General features: G+C 47.8%; 1 protein-coding gene across 1 annotated transcript in view; it reads right to left on the reverse strand.

Annotated features, from left to right (window-relative positions):
• Window positions 1-1058: 1058 nt before the first annotated feature.
• PAPPA (pappalysin 1) overlaps window positions 1059-20182 on the reverse strand; it is a 205919-nt gene continuing 186795 nt past the window's right edge. The window contains exons 21-22 of the mRNA XM_009907093.2: window positions 15333-15431; window positions 1059-3322 (exon numbers count right to left, since the gene is read on the reverse strand). Coding sequence (XP_009905395.2) covers window positions 3215-3322; window positions 15333-15431 — 207 coding nt within the window. The 3' untranslated portion in view covers window positions 1059-3214. The remainder of the gene's footprint in view (window positions 3323-15332; window positions 15432-20182) is intronic.

Below are 20182 nucleotides of genomic sequence, written 5' to 3' on the forward strand. Positions count from 1 at the left end.
GAGGCATCCCTGCCCATAGTAGGGGGGGTTGGAATAGATGATCTCTGAGGTCCCTTCCAACCCAGGCCATTCTATGATTCTGATTCTATGATTGATTCTTGTTTGAGGTTGACCTACACCACTGGCTTGGAAGGAGGTGGTGAGTACTGTCCCGCTCACCTCCCATCATGGCCATCACAGTCATGGAGAGTCTTTCCTAGGGCCTCCACTTGGCATTCGATGCCCTTACAGACACTGCAAGGCCATCCACCTGGCCTTGCCCCAGAGTGGGGGCATAGGGCAGAAAGAGCTGGGCAGGTGTCCCTATCCCATGGCTCCCCACTCCACATCCCTCTGGGTGCAAAGGCAGCACCTGAATCATGGAGGGCAAAGCTTTGACCCCGTGTGACCTTTTCCCAACAGAATAAAACAAATGCCATTGGAGTTAACCTGACCCAGAACACAACGTCTTCTGCTCCTGGTTCTGTCATCCCTGTTGGAGGAGATGGAGAGTCCCAACATGGCAGCTAGACTGAAAATCAAACAACAGCATGGAAAGTCTGCCCATAGGAAAGGGAGTTCGGTCCCCCCCGGACTCAGGAGTGAAGTTGAGGTGTGAGGCTGTACTGGCAAGAGGACACCATCTCCTTCAAGCTGAGAAGGACTCCAACTCAGCAAGCAAAGGCTGGCTCTGGCTGGGCAAAGAACCTCAGTGGGCCTGAGCTCCTGGGAGCCCACAGCAGCAAGTGCAATAATGCTTTCATAGATCTGTCTCTCCTGGGCAGTGTCCTAGGTGGTAAAAACAGATGGAGAATCTCCTCCATGCTGAGCTGCATAAATGAGAAGGGGATTTTTGCAATTTGAGCTGCCATTGGGATGAATGCAGGACCTGATCTGAGGCTACCTTCCAAGGGAAAACCCTGGTGGGGTAGAGGGGGAGATCATGCCAAGATGCCTCAGGCATTGAGGACATGATGTGTTGGCAGTCTGAAAGGCTTTTGAGGTTGTGAGCTCTTCTGGTGGGCTGGATGGCATGTGAACAAACTGCCAGCATGAAAGGGGAGGACAAAGGGACTTTCATTGTCAGTCAGATGGCAGGGGACAAAAGGGGCAGTTTTGCTCAGGTGCAGTTTATGCCAGTGGTCTCTACACTGGAGGACATTCACCAAGGGAACCCTGATCCCACTGCACCTCCCTTTCCTGTACACCCCCAGACGGTGTGAGCAGAGCCATCTGCACAGCTCCCATAGGCAGGCCTTCTCCAGGAATAACTAGGAGCTCCACATGAGAGCTCCTCACCTTCTTATGACAATCTCCCCTCCAGGCCTCTACATTTTGGTTCTTGAGATTCATCTCTGATTTATTCCAATAGAAACAACCCCAACAGTGGGTGACAAGAGCCTGGCTCCTTACACCTACATCTCTGTCAGGTTTCCATTTCTAGTTCTCCTACTCATTTTTACATCCATCTCCAAGTGCTAAATGACCCCTTTCCTTACCCCTCTGCCTTGCTCCAGTGCCTAAATGTTCAATCAAGCAGGAGCAGGAATAAAAGTCTTTCTAACCTGTCTTTACCCAGTAGATTGTACAAGTCAGGAGAGTCCCAAGGAACAGACAGACTTAACACGTGGAAGTACACTCTTTGGGATCTTTTGGGTGGGTGTTCTTCCTAGCAAGAGCCTGAAGCAGCAGAAGACAAGCCCAAGCCACACTGGAAAGATCTCTGGGATTTCCATGGGATGAGTTGTAGCAGCAGTGGCAGGATTAGATGCCCTGGGCATCTCAGCGACTCTAAGAGATGAATCCTATGAAGAAATGAGTTCTCAAGGGTCTGGCACAACATGTTCCTCTCTGAGCCGAAACAGGAGGATGGAGCTGTATGACAGGGAAGTTTGAGGTCTGCTGTAGCTAATGCCCCTCCTTCTGGAAGATTACAAGCAGCTAAGCTCTTGGTCTGTCACAAGTGTCCGACCCACTGGCCTGGCAGCTTAATACTGACAAATATGGCCAAAATTCTAATACTGTCTCCTGTGGTCCTTCCCCCATAGCACATGCCACCTCCTCCTCTTCCTCTCTCCTGAGAAAACAGGAGCAGCAGCAGTGGTTAGACATAGATCACCATAAGAAGGGGTGGAGGAGTCTAGAGAACCACTTGGCTGGGTGGAGACCAGAAAGCAGACTCTTTTGGCTGGCTGGTATCCTGTTTCCTTGCCCCAGTGCTGAGGAAGATACCAGAGGGTCTGAAAGGCAGGTTGTAGATAAGCTTTAAGGCAGACTGTTTGGTTGCATGGGGTTGCTTTTCACCTTGTCCTGACACAGTAAGGAAACTAAGTTGTATGGGACATAGCAGCAGGAGTAGCAGCAGCAGACATGCTCAAATGACAAGTGCGGGCGCGAGTTACCCTCTCTGCTCCTCAAAAGCAATCACTCATGTTCCTTGATGCCAGTCCTCAGACTCCCCACTCCCTGACTCCAACATCTCCACACAGAAATGTCCCAGCTGCAGCTTGCAGCCTACAAGGGGACTTCTTGTTGGCTTTTTGAGGGCATGGGGAATAAGGAGGAGCTGTACAGAAAGCTCACTGCAATCTGCTGAGCTCCCTGGCTGGAAGAAGCATTCCTGTGAGGAGCAGATGCATTCCACATCTCAAGCTGGCTGGGTGTCTGGCAAGTCATTTGCCAAGAGGCACAGCCCTGTGGAGATCCCACCCCAACCTCAGTGCCCCGAGCATGCGATACCTTGGCATTCAGCATCAGAAAAGGCTCAGCTTGGAGTCCTCCAAGAGCACAGCCTCTTCCACAAATGGTCTGAGTTGTGAGTGCTGGAGAGGGGAAAGTTTTTGTGTTGATCATAATCTCTCACTCTTTCTCTCTTTCTCTACTTATTTCTATAAATATGAGTACATAAATAGCTGGTTTCTCGCCTTGAATCTAGATATGAACTGTTCAAATTAGGTGGGCATAACATGCTGTTTTGATACATGGAAGTCTTCTCGACTTGACTCTTGGTTGTTTGTTTCTCATCATCACTATTTAAGATATAATTAATACATAAACCCCTACTTTGAGTTCTCCTCGGACAGAAATTAAAGGCAGACTGGTTGAATTCTAAGGGTCCCTGGTGCAGAAATGCCATCCAGTTGAGCAGCTAAATGTTAAACGATACCAAAAGGGATGTGGTGTCTCTCCTAGCCTGCCTTGAGCAGTGTGGTCTTCCATTCCATGTCGCTCAGCATTACCCAAGACTGAAGCCACGGAGGTCTTTCTGATTGTGCTCTTGGGCGTTGGGATCCCGGCAAGCACATTCTCCTTGTAGGTCACAGGACATAGGGAAGGGAGTAACCTGCAGAAGGGAACCAAAGACACAAAGACATGAAGCAGGGAACATACCTATAGTACCCCGGAGAAGACACAAGACCTCTGGAGTGATATCTCCAGAGATCAGCTTCTTTTTTCATGTGTGTTGTTTTTTATAGTGATTTATTTTGGTGATGAGCTGGTGGGGCACTGAGACCTCAGGTGAGGCACCTGTCCATAAACAAGGTTGTGAAAAGCCTAAAGAAGAACTTTCTCAACTCGTGCAGTTACTGGACAGCAGATCCTCCCCTAAACAGTTCACATCAAGCCCAGCTGGCTGGGGAGCCACACCTCTCAGGCAGCCCTGAGGCTTTTTGGGGTACATAAAGTTTCAATCACAGCACATTGCGAACCTCTTCTGAACAGCTATCCTTACCCCAAAGGCTCCAAACACTGCATGACAGCAAAGTTCCAACCCCCTCATCCCCATGACCAATTCAAATGCTCACCAAACACTACTGGATCTATCAGGTCCCATCTTCAGCCTCCTGGTAGCACTCCTACACACCCCCAGCTTGGAGATTTTGGTGAACTCTACTCCTGGGCCATAATCTCCCCTCTGTGGAGTACCACAGTAGGGCACTGTGGCTTAGATGTTGCTGCCATGCCTAAGTCCATTTGTGCATTCAACTATGACTGTTCTTGGTTCCAGTTCTTTGGGTACTGTGACAAACACTACCTAGCAGATCAGTGAAGCTGTGGTCCAGCAGAGACTTCTCCAAATATCTGCTATGTTTAAGGGCAGGAGATGCAGCTAATGGGCACTGAGGAACAGCAAAGGAATGCAAGTGAGAGACTGCTACCTGCATCTCTCCATGATCTCTCTGGAGGAGTGCGGGAAGAAGCTGAAACAATAGCCTGCAGTGCCTGGCTAGCGGAAGCTGATTTTGGCCTAGAGCATCACAGTATTTAGATAAAGACAAAGGGGTGGCAATGGAACAGTGTCTTGCTTGCCCTAAAGTGAATTCCCAAGAATTCCTCCCATCTGCACTGAGCAAATGACCTCATTCCTCTCCTTTACACTCCTTCCAAGACAGTGCCACAACCTGTTCAAGTGTTCCCGGCGAGGGCTGCACGCGCGCACTCCGTCTGCTTCGCTTGGCTCTGCTGCCACATGTTTGCTCTCTTTCATAAACACTTTTCTCCAGGCTATGCAGCCTGGGTCTGCCTGTTCCCTATGTGTCATCAACAGCACATCTAGGAATGCGGACCAAGCACCGTGTGTGAATACATAGCTGTCATTTCCACCTAGACCTTCCACACGTGTCCCTGCACGTCCATTTCCAGCATGCCTTTCTCCTGATGCACTCAGGAGCAGGATGGAGGGGTGCAGAGCTTTATTTCACAACTGGGGAGCCTGAGGCAGGGACATGCTGACAGAGACATTCAATAGCCAACGTTCATCACCCAATCAATGTTTAGAGAGACTCCTCCCCTTACTTTTGATTTAATTCCCAGAAGACCTGACCCTCCAGGTAGAATAGGGTGATGACTCTTCATCAAGCCACGGCCTTGGTGACTGATGAGATAAATAACCAACCAGTGAATAATCTGTGCAAATAAAGAGAGGAGATAGCCCAACAAGATGAAATTCAAGTATCTGGAAACTAAGGAAGTTTACAAACTGCAGAAAACAATAGGAGCTTAAGGGTCACTTGAGCCAACAGAAGCCAGCAGAAGCAGGCCTGTCTCATATCACACTGTTATGAATATTCTTAGATAGGAAAACAGAGAAGTTTGCAAACAATGGGGTTTGGGGAGGAGGCTGAGGAGGGATTGTTCAATGACTGAATTAAAATTCTGGGGAAAAAAGAGAAAAGAGTCAAAAAAAAAATGGGGGTTTTTTGAACATAGAAGGAAACATTTTGGTTTAGATTATCTGCTGCAGTTCAAGTTTGACCTTTTCCTCCAAGACACATGAATAACAAAGACTGCTTCAGAGCAAGAGTTATGTTTTGAAATAAAAACTTACTTCACTTAGCAAATGCTCAAGCAAAACATTTAAGCATGCCTGGAGTTTTCCCCCCTTTTAAATTTTTTATCCTGAATCCTTCAGTTCAATCTGGATTTGGCAGTGATTTTGACTTAAAAAAATCCTCCCTGTTGTACAACAAAGCTACTGGTTGGAGGCAAGACCTGGGAATCTGATTCTTTCATTTGTCTTGATCAAGCATTTTTTCCCCTTCTTGGCCTGGATTCACTGTGTTTGTCTGCAGCAGTCTAACAACGATGATTAAGTGGCCCCTGTGTTCAAAGGAGAGACAGGCTCACAGAGAAGGTGGAGACACTCAGGCATCTCAGTAAAGTGGCTGAAATTAGCCCTGGCATCCTACTGCACTTTGTCTCTGCTGCTGTGCCACGAGTGGGATAGTGAAATGTATGGCAGGCATGGAGATCCCAGAAAGCCACCATTTCACTTGCAGGAACATCAGAGGCATGAGTGAAAGCCTCACCTAACTGTGTCCTCCAAATTACCAGCTCACACTCCTCTAACCTATCCTGTAGGCCGTGACCTTAGAAACCCAAACTGACATGAGTTTGATGTTGCTTTGTAGAGCTCTACCTTCTTCATTCCCTCTACTTCAATCTCTCCTTGTGAATCCCTCTTTATGCCCTTTGCTTTCTTACAGGTCACTGTAAGCATGTGCTCAACCCTGGAGCAGCCTCAACGAAAGGTGTATGGGGGAGACTAGGTTGCTACTACATTGCGGCCAATTTCTGGTGAGATGGAGCCACTAGAGAAGAAACGTCACACTGTGAGTGGTCTTCTAGAAACCCTCTGGCCTTCTCACAGTGGTCATGGACAGATGAGCAGAAGATTTCCTTCTGGGGCAGTCATGGCTCCAAGAGAAAGAGTTGCATGGCTCAGCAGCAGTTCATAGCAGTGGGGAGCCTGTGTGTAAGAGGGTTTCTTCCTGATCAGATTAGGCTTTATTGACTTTATGTCCCTTACAGAGGTTTTTTTTTTTCATGCAGTTTGATTTTTACAGTGCTATTGTCCAGACAGATGAATTGTTTTTGTCTTATGGCAGTGAGCTCGAGAGATCACTTTTCTATTATGTGAACAGGCAGAGATTTCCATGGGTAATGAGCACATCCACAGTCATATTAGACAAGGCAAAATTCTCCAAGCACTTTGCAGTAATACAGGCTTTCCACTTTAAACAACACCTACAACAAATACACATTTGAGTTCCCCAAGGGCCTGATTTTCACAGATATATACAGAACCTAACCCACACAGAGCATCTATTAGCATTGTCACAAGTACCCAACTCAGAGACAGCATAAAACCCTGTAGAAGAAGGACTGTCTATTGCTGTGGGCTTGTACAGAGATAGTCCTCAGGGGTACAAAGCTGCTGGATGTGCTAGAAATAATAAATGCAGAAGCTTTTTCTGAATGGTAGCCCATTTAGGTGTGGAGCCCAGATACACATACTTCAGGACTAACTGCTTCTTTTTAAATAGGTCTGTGAAAGCTCACCTCATTAACAGAATATACAACCTGCACTGAAATTTCCAGATAGACTCATTGAAAAGCCAATCTGAAAGAATAAGTTTTTATTCCTTCCACCCAGTAAGTCCTGTATTTCACCTACATCTATCTTTCCTTGTAGAAAACCTGGCTAATATCGAGGAGGGCAAGGAAAACAAAGCTGAAAATGAAGCTTAGGGCCTGGCTTGGTCATTTGATAAAATAGGTTGGATAATGTCTCCTCAGACTAAGTAAAATAGGTTGGAAAAGGCACAACTGAAAAATACATGCCTACCTGAATCGCCTACACACACACATATATCCTGGACATGATCCAGAACAGAGCCATGGCATAGATCAACAGCACTTAGGAGGATGTGAGTCACACCTGAACAACACTGGACTATAGACCTGTCTACCTTCAAGAGAAAACAGGCACAAGCCAAATCATGTCTGTGACCCCAGGAGTGTGCTCTGTGTGATACACACTGCTCTGAACATAAAGGAGCAATTGCAGCAGGTGTAGGCTTATGGTCTGGGCAGGAGGCTAGCACAGACATCTAGTGTGCAACAAATATGAGGTCTGTGATGTCTCCATCTTGAGCAACTCACTGCCACTCATCACTGGGCAGTGTACGAACACAGATTTCCATTCTTCACAAAGGTATGGGAGCCATAAGCATCCTCCACCACACTAGGTGATGAGATCTTGGATAAAACTCAAGCGCCCTCTTGGAAACAGGTCTGCTTTTGTCCTTGATGTCATGCTCTGGACTATGGGAACAATGATATAACAGAGCAGAGCAGAACTAGGATCCAGGTCATGGCATGAGTGAGAGGACACAAATCTTTACTACACAGCACCTATCTTAAGAGGCTGGTGACATCCCAAGACAGATCCCTGCTGAGAAAGGCCAGTCTATAGGGAAGTGGTGGGAATGTTGACAGGAAAAATCCCAGACAGGTACAGGGAGGTATGGGAAACAGTTCTGCAGGGGTCAGAGCTCATCCCTCGCAGAGGCTCCCATCAGGGTGACCTGGTTGTACCTCCCACCCAGCACACTTGGGGCCGGTTCACCAGGGCAGCCAGCATCTGGACCAGGGAGGGCCCAGGGTAGAGGCAGGGGGGAAGCATGGGAAGAGGGCTGCAAAGTGTTGGGAAACAGCCTGTTGTTAGATTTCAGCCCTGAAGTGTTTGGGAAATCTCCCAGACAAGCCCCACTGGAAAGGCAGAGGCCTGGCTGCAGGCGGAGGCTCTGTGGGCGAGCGCAGCCTGCCCAGATAAGCCTGGCAGGCTGTGCTGAGTGTCGCAGCCACCCGAGACCCCCACGGCTCCAATGCCAGCCAGCATTTTCTTCCCTGACCAGGTCCTTGCGGGGCAGAAATGTATCTTGTAAAGGTCTTCTCGGTGGCTTGTGGCATTTAGGTCAGCAGGGCTGTTCAGAGATAACGGAACAAGCCCCCTTTTCACCCTGGGGCTGGTATGTAGGTTCATACCTAGGGCACTGCTCCAGAGGGGCTGGGAAAAGCAGAGATGAGGCTTGCAGGAAACCTTCTCTCCATGCAAACATACAGGTTTAAAGGCTTGAATTTTTGTTAACTGCCCCACCATAACCTGGCCTTTAAATAGAATCACAAAATCATTTTGATCAGAAGAGATCTTTAAGGTCATCAAGTCCAGCCATTAACACAGTACTGCCAGGTCATCGTTAAACCATGTCCCTCAGTACCATATCTCCAAGGCTTTTCAATCCCTTCAGGGATGGGGATTCAACCACTGTCCTAGGCAGGCTGTTCCAGAGCTTGACAACCCTTTTAGGGCAGAAATGGTTCCTCATGCCCAACCTACACCTCCCCTGGTGCAACTTGAAGCTGTTTCCTCTTGTCCTATTGATCATTCCTAGGGAGAAGGGACTGACCCCCACCTGACTCCAACCTCCCTGACTCCTTTCAGGGAGTTGTAGAGAACAATGAGATCTCCCCTCAGCCTTCCTTTCTCCAGAGACCAAACAATCCCTGTTCCCTTGGCTGCTCCTCACAAGGAAAGAGCAGAAGCTCTTTCTCCAGCTGAAGCCAGCAGACATGGTATAAGAAGACATAGCTCAGCTGAATCCAACAGCTGCTCCTCTCTCTTCATTGGATATAAATTGAGAGCAGCATCACCAGAACTGGTGGAAGCAGGATGGCCCAAAGCCAGGAGGAATTCCCGGGAAAGCCCTGCCCGCATGGATCCCTGCATCCCCACCTGCCTGCTGAGCAGAGCGAGGGAGCCTGTTTGCCAAACCACATGGAGCTCAGTTGCTCAGCAATCAGCTGCGTTTCCTATCCTCGTGCTACTGATTGTGCAAACATGAATGTAATTACTCTAAATAATCACCAAAGACTTAATAGGAGCCAGACCACCCAGAGGCCAAATAGCTGGCGGTGGAGCAGGGAAGGTTTGTTCACTGTTTTTTGTAACACTTGCTAATGAAGTGAGGTCGGATAGCAAAGCAAACACCCTCCACTAGCACATCCCCTGGGAATGCTGTATGTTGTGGGAAGCCCCACGTCCCTTGAAGCCAACAACGTTCTCTCAAGGACAGGCAACATGTGTTACTACCATCACTGCTTTTAATTTATTGCCGCCTGGAAAGCCTCCCTGAACGATTATGAAACCAAGCTCTGAGCCCCAAAATAAGCTCCCATCCCAACCAACCATGACAGAAAACTCTCCTCACATGGCAAACAGCAAGCCACTGAGGCTGTGACCAACAGCTCATGGGTAAGCGAGTTCACCCACATGCCTGGGTGAACCGGCACGCTGAGGCGCTCAGCCGCTTCCAGAGGCATGAAGCAACACTCTGCACTGTATCCTTCCTTCCTCCCCACTCACCCACCATTCACTGTGTCCCACCAGCTAATTATGGAGCTGACAAACATGCCCAGCTGGGGACATTCAAGTTGTTGGAAGCAGGAGCATCAATTCTTCTGGACAAGCAGACTTTCCTCAGCTGGGTGGCCACTTCAGCTGCTGATCTCACAAACTGCCTCAAAACCAGGTTCTACCAAGCAAGCAAGACCTGTGATTCCCCAGGGTAGGTCTGTGTTGCAGAGCTGGGAGAAGGCATTTTTTTCTCCAAAATACCAACAAGTTGTTGTTTCTGTTGTCCTAGGTGGAGGAGTGCAGCAGATCCCCTTTTCTGGGGAGACAGGGACAGTCTTTGGAAATCCCTGCTGGAGACAGCAGCAGCCCCTCAGTTCAAAGCTCCTTTCTTCAGGCCTTGAATTCTCAGTCATAAAGTCTCTGAAGAGGTTTTGATAACTTGCCTATCTTTTTAGATAAGCAAAGCTTTAGATGAATCCCTCACAGTCCTCTATCTACTGCAAGTCCTCATTTGTTTTCCACCAAGGCACTTGCTGGTTTTCCTCTCCAAGGTGTTGGGCAGAAATGTCAAGAGGCTGAAGGGGAGGGACAATTCTTCTTTTTGTTTTCTAAGTGCTGTGGGGCAAGGTGGTTGAGGGAAAATGTGAGTGATAACTGACTGAGACAGGTTTTTCTCATGGGAGCTGCAGGTTTACCCCTCATATGACAAAAAGCAAAAGCAGAGAGGAAAGACAGATGAATGTTCACTCTTTCAAATGGTTTCACTCGGGGGAAATTTAAACCAGCAAATTCTCTGTTTTGAAATCTGCAGGGACCAGACTGCAGGATCTTCAACTAAGCAAATCTGTGATCCAAGTCTGGAACAAAGTACAACAGCAGAGACTAAAGAGAGACATCACTGATTTCTGCAAGGCTTTTCTAGACAGCTTTGTCCAGGGAAAACTTGTAAAAGGGAAGGGGAAGAGAGAAGTGAAGGAGAACAACAACCAGAGAGATTTCCTGAAACAAACAGCCATAGCCTCTCTCCCTGCAGTGCCACACACCCCAGGAGCTCCTCGCAGGTGGCTGCCAGCCCAGAGACAGCCAGTTATGCCCAGGTTATTTATTTTTCTCACTTTAGCAGCCTCATGTATTTAATGTTTAAAAAAAATAGCATCTTCTTTTATCTGAGACAGGATACAAAGCAAGAAGCAGCTTCCCAGAGCAGCCAGGCAGAAGGGAGCTGGCAACCTGTGCTGGGTCAGGAGGGTAAGAAGATTAAAAGGAGATGGGATTTTGCTTTGTCCTTCACGGAAGACTTTATCCCCTCCAGATACACAACAGAAGCTTTCTCCCTCTTGGAGACTGGCCGGCAATGGCCTTCCTGTCTCTCAAAGCTGCTTCTGGGTCATGCATGGGGCAAGCTGAGAAGTGCAGTCCCATCCTCTGCCCCAACTGCAAACCCTGCCACTAGCTCCCCACACAGCCCATCTCCCTGGGGCTGGTGCACCAGACACCAGAGGACATGTGTCCCTGCTTCCTCGGGTGGCATCATCGCAGCGCCAGCCCTGGCTTCTCGCCCGCTGCAAGGGGACACCGAGCAATTAGCACACCACAAATAATTAAGCTGATGAATGTCTCTTTCTCCCCTTTTTGCTGACTGCAGTTGCCTCAAATTTATGCCCAGCATATGACTGCATTTCTTCCTTGCCGTTTGTAGCATTCAAAATAGGTCTTTAATGATTTCTTTTAAGCTCTCCAGCCTGATTGTGAGCAGTGCAGGGCAAACGCTCATTATCCCCTATCTAAGCAGCAGCGCTGATTAGTCGGCGGTCGGTCAGATAAGTCACACTGCTCCCTTCCCCTCTCGCTGCAGAAATGCACAAGGTCATTTGCTGCCAATGCTCAAATGCAAAAGGGAACAAAACCCCATGGCCTGAGCGAACGCTGTGCGGAAGTCTCTGGTGCATTTCTCAGGGCAAGGAAAACAGAGGTGTGCAAAATCTCACGTCAAACGAGAGGGCTCAGAATTAAAAGTGAAAATGGGCTGAATAATTCTGCTTTTAGGCAGCCTGGTTCACAGCGCTGTGTGCAGCTGAAAGTGCCTTTGGGAGGGCAGCGGGACCACAGTGAAACTTAAGTCTTGACAGCTTGTGGACATTAAAGATCTGAAGCTGGCTCTTACTTGACTGTTAACTCCTGAATCTTCACATGATGCAATGTTAATCTTCAGCCCTTTCCTAAAATAACGTGCGGAGTTGCTATGTTCTGTTAAATGTGAACCATGTGTCACCTCAGCAATGGTTGCAACGGTGAAAAGATGATAAATCTAAAGCTTGTAAAATGTCCTGTGACACTTGGGGGAGAAAAACAGGTGTTGCATAAATGTTAGACATTTATGGGTAAACTTGCAGGGCCTTTAAGAGACTGACACATCTGCCATATAGTATGTAACCCTGAAATAAATGGGCAAAGCAGGCTCTTTCAAGTGTCTCACTCTTTCTGCAACCCTATGAAAATACATCCTCATCTGGTATTGGAATTAACAGAACCGGACTCACCCCTCCCTATGTCTCCTCCAGGTTTTTGGCTTTTACACCCAATGTGTATTTTAAAACTGTGCCTTTTTTAAGTAGGTGGCAAACTGTGCTGGAAGCATTTGGTATGCAGAGTATTTTTATTCAGCTCCCTTTTTCTCTCACCTTTCATTGTTTTTCCCTTTGGAATATCTCCTGTAACGCTCCACTCATAAACCTCTTCAAAGAGAGGGCTGTATTTGAACAGCCTTGCCTGAAATCTGGTCTCAGTCAAAGGCCTCCGACGGGAAAATCACTCTCAGAGCCGAGACTCGTGGCCCCACGGCTGCTGCCACAGGTGTCGGCGGCTGCCTCGCAGGCAGAGCAGCGCTGCCGGCCACCTCTTTGGCTCTAACACTGAGGCCCCACTGCCTGGGTTATTGTTCCCCTCTTTACCCTATAAATGTAATAAACTGGGACTTAGCATCTTGCTTTTGACATGGAAGGTCCAAGAAAAGGTGGGTTTTTTTCACTCCTCCCAAGCTCCTTGTTCAGCTCCTGGGATGTTGGTGGTATTTTGGGAAAGAAGAGAATATTTGGGAAGCTGAATGCATGCTGAGGAAGCAATGGCTCTGTGGTTCAGCTCTCAAACTGTGTGATCTCTAGAGTGGGTGTTTCTAAAGCACAAATGAGGGCAAGTCTAATTCCCCCAGTCACAAAGATGCAGCTCCCAGTGCAGTCAGTGGATGCTGGCTTTTCTCTGAAAAGCTACAAACCCTCCACAGGGAAAATGCTTCAGACGTGTGACCAGCTGCCTGTGTCTGAACTACCTTCCCTTTGCATCAGGTAGTTTTAGCACAGAAACCAGTAATCAGCTGGGCTGCAAAGTACTTTTCCCCTCTTGGGTGGTCACTTCATTTCTGGGTGGCAGCAAAGCAGCAGATATTTTGAGCATGACTTGCCTGGCTGGTAACTGCTCAAAACTCTGTGCAGATCCCACTCTGTCTCAACTCCCTGCTCAGCAATAAATTTTTCTCCCAAACCTTAATCTTATCCCTCAATTCGGCACTCACATCCCTTGTGTTTCAGTCCTGTCCCCACCCCAGCAATATGTTGTGCCCTTAGCTCCACTCTTGATGGGGCTGGTTTGGGTCGGTCCCCTCCCAGCCACCTCACTTCCACTACTCTGGCACCTCTTGGGATTTTTCATCCTCTGCTTTCAAGCCCAGAGGCAGCAAGATAAAGTTTCCCAGGCAGGCTGTTGGAGGAGGAGAAGACCTATGCCATGCTGAGCGACCAGGCACTTCCAGCTCCGTCCTCCCAGCTGGTGAGCCTGTGAGGCCAGCAAGCAAGCTGCGCTTGCCCTTGGGCTGCTCCTCCCAAGGAGGTGGAAAATCAGCCAGAGATAGGAATCTGTTCTTGTAGACGACACTGAAGACTAGCTGCTGCCTGTCACCCTGCTCTTCTCTGCAGTGGTCTTTTCAGCAGGGAGCCCTGTATGGACCCTCCATGCCCTACTCCACCCTTGGGCAGCAGAGCAGCTCACCTGCCCATGCTTCCCTCCCAGCATGTGGCTGACAGGGCTAGTTGCAAAAGCACAGCAATAGAGGGGAGAACTTGTCCAAAAGAAGCACATTTAGGAAAACTACCTCTTCCCCAGTGCAGAAATTAACTTCTTCCACTTGCCAAGACATGTCCATTTCCCTTCCCCCGTGTTTCCAGCCGGGCCAGAGACAGCCAGCAGTAGTGTACTGATAAGAGATCTTTGGCTCAACCAAGGTAAAGAAGCCTCCAGCCAAAGCTGTCTTAGAAAGGACTGCTCCCTGCAGAGAGGTCTTCAGTACATGCACTGCAGTAGTGGAGACCTTCCTCAGGCAGGTGAACTGAATGATGTCATATGCTGAGCACAAGCTCCCTCAAGTTTTGGTATTTATTCCAATATGTTAGACACTCAGCATAGCTGGATTTACAGCCTGATCTACACTCAAATCTTGAAGATAAGGTAAAGATCTCACATGGCAGAGGCCAAAAATTTTCTTTCCTTTCTTTGGGAAACAAATTGAAACTCTGTCTTGGTTAGAAAGGTACAAAAGTTTGTGCTGCTTCGAACCACAAGTTCCGTCACTCCACTATCACTGTGGCCAGAAATGGCTGTTAAAGAAGCACAGTAAAGGGGATGTTTGGAGGGATCCGTCACCAGGCTCAGGCAGATTGTGGTTTAGATACTCCTGAGCCAGCAACACTGCATCCAGGTCACTGTGTTTAATAGCCTCTGATGGAGCTAACCTCCATAAATACTTTTGTTCTTAATAATTCTCTGCGGAACACATCCTATCCTTCAAATACACATTGTGCAAATAAGCACTTCCTCTCTTTGCATGATGCTTCCAGGTAATTACTGCTTCATCCTCTCACTGCTGTGTGATAAGAACCAGTGGATTGCATTTTCTTAATCATCCTCTCTGCATTAAATGGTTTAGAAATCTCTGCCACTAATTCTTTCTGTTGTCTCTTCTGCAAGATTTGCAGGTCCTGGCCTGTGTGTTCTCTGCACCTCTACTCAGCCCTGCTCTGCACTCTTCTCTGTCCTACTCTGTCCCTTTGGAGATGGGATGGTCATCACTGAGCCACGTGCCTGTGGATACACATGGATCCAAGTACAGACCTATGATGATGCTTTTGTTTTGCTCTCTGTTCTGTTCCTAACAACTCCTAACCTGTAGTTTCCTTTTTTGTCATGAGGATGGATATCAGGATGGGCAAATAGAGCATTCTCAGATTTCTGTGCGAAGGCCTCCTGAGTGGCAGGTGCAGCTTTGCTGATGAATACACCCCAGAGTTTTGGACGGAGCCAGCCAGCTTTTGCCTGTGGATCAGCTGGAGTGTATTTACAGTAAGAGTCAAGGAACACTTTGGACTACTTTATTTAAGAACCTGTCTTGCACAGGTATAAGATGGACTATGATGGGAAACACACATGCAAATCAAGAGAAAACTTCAAAATGAACCACAAGAACTTAGTGCCTACAGTGAGCTGATGTCTTCAGTCCTTCTGAGACCTTGGATCTCCCCCTGTTCTACCAGAAATACCATTTTCCCAGACACAAAACAGAACTCACCAAGGAATTCCCAGTGAAAAGAGGAAGTGGCATCCCTACCTTTTTGGTCTTGACTGTTGAGGCACAGCAGTCCCCACCATCATAGTTGCAGAAGGCCCGGTTGTTGATGGAGTCACAGTAGTTGTCCCCCATGAAAGGCTGAAAAAGGAAAAAGCAAAGAAAGGCTGAGAACATGGACGTGCATAAAAGCTGTAACAATATGTCAGAAGGAAAATATGAAGCCATGAAGGAACCTTGTAGTTTGTGACATTGACAACTGCCCTGAAAATCAGGAGATAATTATTCTCTTCTGCCTTCAAGGCAGACAGGAAAAAAAAAAGGACACTAGATGGATGGGAAATGAGCCCTTGTTGGTTCTTCACATCCCACATATGATGATGCTTCAGGAATACTAATTTGACTAGGCCCAGAGACAGCACCAAGACATCTAAAACTGTGGCACTTTTTGATAATTTTAAGCTAACCTTCCAAAACTGTGTGGGCTAAGAAGCAGGTTATGTATAGCAGCAAAACTGGCTTGCTTTTAATAGCTGTACTTTCTACCACAGATCTCCTTGCTAAAGAATCACAGAATGGTTTGGGTTGGAAGAGACCTTGAAGATCATCTAGTTCAAACCCCACTGCTTGAGCAGGGACACCTCCTACTAGACCAGCTTGCTCAAGGCCCCATCCAGCTTGGCTTTGAACACTTCCAGGATTGGAGCCTCTAGAACTTCTCTGGGAAACCTATTCCAGTGCCTCATTACACTCATGGGGAAGAATTTCTTCCTAATGTCTGATCTAAATCAAGCCTTGTCCAGTTTGAAGCTATTGCTCCTCGTCCCGTGACTACAACCCTTTGTAAAAAGTTCTCCTGTAGCCCTCTTCAAATACTGGAAGGCAGATGTGAGGTCTGCCTGCAGCCTTCTCTTCTCCAGGATGAACATCCCCAACTCTCATCCTGTCTTCAGAGCAGAGGTGCTCCAGCTGGTCATCTCTGTCCCCTCCTCTGGACCCACTCTAACAGTTCCATGTCCTTCTTGTATTGGGAGTTTGTGATCTTAACATTTCTCCAGGTGGGATCTCATGAGAGCAGAGATGTGGAGAATCCCCTCCTCTACCTGCCGGGCACACTTCTTTTGATGCAGCCCAGGATATGGTTGGCAACAAGTGTCAGCAACGGGGCACAAAACATATGACAAAGGGAAATGGAAGTGGTCTGAGCTCAGCACGTGCTCATGTTCTCCAACCAGCAGTGACTGCGTGTGACCTTGGCCATGACACGTCATGTCCCCCTGCTCCACATCTCAGAGCTGGGATAATGGCAATTATCTGGAGGGACACTGTGGAGAGCTGTTAAGTACACTGCACTGGTTAGGCCACACCTTGAGTCCTGTGTCCAGTTCTGGGCTCCTCAGTTTAGGAACGATGTTGACTTGCTGGAGCGTGTCCAGAGAAGGGCGACAAGGTTGGTGAGGGGTTTGTAGCACAGCCCTGTGAGGAGAGGCTGAGGGAGCTGGGGTTGCTTAGCCTGGAGAGGAGGAGACTCAGGGGTGACCTTATTGCTCTCTACAACTAGCTGAAGGGGGGTTGTAGTCAGGCAGAGGTTGGTCTCTTCTCCCAGGCAGCCAGTACCGGAACAAGAGGACACAGTCTCAGGCTGCACCAGGGGAGGTTTAGGCTGGAGTTAGGAGGAAGTTTTACACAGAGAGAGTGATTGCCCATTGGAATGGGCTGCCCGAGGAGGTGGTGGGGTCGCCGTCGCTGGGGGTGTTCAGGGCGAGGCTTGACCAGGATGCTTGGTTCCATGGTTTAGTTGATTAGGTGGTGTTGGATGATAGGTTGGACATGATGATCTTGAAGGTCTCTTCCAACCTGGTTTATTCTATTCTATTCTAGTCTAAAATTCATAAATCGCCTTGAAAAAGAAAGCGTGGTCACTATTCTGTGCAATGTGATCACTAGAATGTGCTGCACACTACCTGAATAATAATCACAACTCTAAGGAGAAGGCCTGAAGGCTGTTTCCTCAGCACACATTGGAGCCCTCTTGGCCAGTAAGCACAGAAGTCTTGGAAATCAAAGCTGTGTCTGACACTACAAAAAAAACCTGTGCCAGGTATGAGAATCCCAGACACCAAGGAAAGCTCAGAGAAATGGGTGCTCAGCAGAGAGCACCCTCACATCTCTGTAATGCTTCTTCCATGCCCAGGCTCATGGGATCATTCCCATCTCTCCTGCTCTTTGGAAAATGCATTTATTCTGCACTGGGAAAAAGACATCAGGAACTTCCCTAGAAGAAGGCATCATTGCAGAGTGGGTGGGGAGGATCTGGCACCAATTCCAGTAGCAGAATCACCCTGATGATAGACACCTGAAGACCCAGGTGCTGTGCCCAGACAGAGCCATGGCCATGCTCATCTATATGGAAACAGACCCTGTGGAGTGGTGTAGCCACAGAGTTCTACTGCTGATGTTGTGCAAATTTAAATTCTTCTGTCAGGGTATGGGAAATCCAGGCACTGATAGCAACACTGGACCGCAGCAGGACTACCAGGAGGTGACTGACTCATTGCATGTCACTTGTTTAGCTACAAATGCCGACAAGGAAATCAGAGCTACGTGGTGAGGCTCCTGTCCCTGTGACCTGGCTTAAGTCTATGGATGTCCATAGAGAACAACTTATTTATGTGCACAAAGACTTTGATTTGCCAGTGCCCTTCCAATTTAATTAATATGCTAAGAGTTAAAAGAGAAGGATTAAAAGAAATATTTTGATGCCAACCTGGTCATATTCAAAACTGTGACCTTTGCCCAAACTCCCAGGACATTTTGTAGGCTTCTCCATGTTTCCCTTGTATTGCCTGGCCATGCCCTGTCAAGAATGGCTTGACTTTAATTTTCCATGCCTATGCCTGTACCCTACCCCTGTGAATAGTGGAAAATCAGTAAAAGAAACTTGTGGAAGAATTTGCCTTTCACTGGCACAGAGTAGGCAAGGCAGTCCTTTGGAAGAGAAGAATGAGACCAAGAGCATCCCTTCTGATTTGGTACCAAACTCCTTCTTTGGGAGACTTTGGAGGCCTGGTTGTGGAAGGTGAGTTCTCTTCACACATATCTTACTGCTCCTGTATTTTATGGAGGACTATACAGGCAGGCCAGAGGGACTTGTTTTTCTACTGAAACACCCAAAGTGAGCTGCTGAGAAGCACGGGGCTGACTCCTCAGCCTCTGTTCCTGCCACTAGGGAGCGACAAGGAATCACCTTGCAGCAGCACTCGGGGTTCCCACGGATGCCAAGAGCACAAAAATGCCCCACTGACAGCTTCCAGGTCAGGGAATCCTCCTGAATGCTAAGGACAATGATACAACAGGGACTGGATCAGCCTAATGGCCGGGTGTCATTGACCTACTGCCTTATTAGTCCCTGTTTCCACAGTCGTAAAAAGCACCTTGGTGAAGACGGCATTTCTCCTGCGATCCTCGTGCCAGAGAACAAGCTCTGGCCCATCCGTGGATCCTGGAAGCGTCATGCTCTAAAAATGATGCTAGAGGCCATTATCAATTGTCTGGGCAAAGCCTTCTGAGATGATAGATTGTGATGTGATGCTGTGACACTGCTGAATGAACGATGAGAAGAAGAAAGTTCCTATTGATGTGGAGGGGTCTGGCAATTAACAATGATGGAAAGGAAGATGATGCTGAGCAAAAACATGTCTGTAATAATGGCTTCTGGTAAATTATTACATCATTGCAAAGTTTGCCTCAGTAACAACTATCCTTAAACAGCAGGAGAATGGCTACCCAGTGGTGTATCAGCACCTGAATGGCATTTCATAATGGCCATGGGATGTTATTTTAGCTCTCTGTGGAGAATAGGGGCGCCCAGCCAGCCTGCATGAATGCAATGCGTGAGATGGCTTCTGACATTCACAGCACTGACAGCAGAATGCTTTTCATTTAGGGAACAACTAGACAGAAACTATTACATTGTTGGAGAGTTATTACCCTCTTGGGCCCGACATTTGTATGCGAAGGAAACCTGTCTTTCACTTCAAGACAAATCACATGGCGCACAGCAATGTGGTCTAGAGCTTCGTGTCAGATTTAGGAATTCTGTGCCATGTTCTGCCACTCTGGGCAAATAACTTCACTGAGCTTGTAAAATTGGGTTACTGGGTGCTGAGAGCACAGTCAGCGCCGCAGAAAGTCAGGAGATGCGGGGGTCAAGACACAGCTTTCCCACTGCTCGTCCCTGTAAATAAAGCAGCAGCTATTCCTCTGCCTGTGAGCTGCCCCACTTCTAAAATGGGCACGAAGCTTCCCAGCCTTACAGAGGTTCCACAAGGACCAACTTGACATGGGTGAGTCACTCAGGGACAAGTATGATGGAAACCACATGAGCACCGCGACCCAGAGAGCGGTGCTCCAGTCCTGTTTAACCAGGGAAAGCATCTTAAGACTCCTGAGATTTTTCAAAGGCTGTTTCCAGCAGGAACAGCATCCTTCAAAATAATTGCTGTTTTCAGGTAAGACACAAGACTGTAAAAAAACCATCACAGATGAAATTTAAGTGCTTTTTTTCTGGTTCAGATGGAGGTGCACAGTAGAGGGATGTGTGCTTTGCTCACTGTCCAGCTGTGCTGTCTACTCAGTGATGTCATTTCTGCCTTGGCTTTCCTAAAGTTCATCTGAACACACCAAAGCCCAAAGCCTAGATGGCCTTGGAAAGAAGTAGCCCTCTAATAATATGTCTAAATCAAGGAAAAACAACTGAAGGCTTTTGCAACTTCCCAGAAATTCCCAGATGCTGGGAAAATTTGATTTTCTACTAGTGTTGCTGAGCTACTTGATTGTTTAACTCCTGTGAGAGTCACCCAGGCACTGGCTCTATAAACCCACCAGTTTCA

This window comes from Dryobates pubescens, chromosome 29 (assembly GCF_014839835.1).
Source record: "Dryobates pubescens isolate bDryPub1 chromosome 29, bDryPub1.pri, whole genome shotgun sequence".
Taxonomy (NCBI): domain Eukaryota; kingdom Metazoa; phylum Chordata; class Aves; order Piciformes; family Picidae; genus Dryobates; species Dryobates pubescens.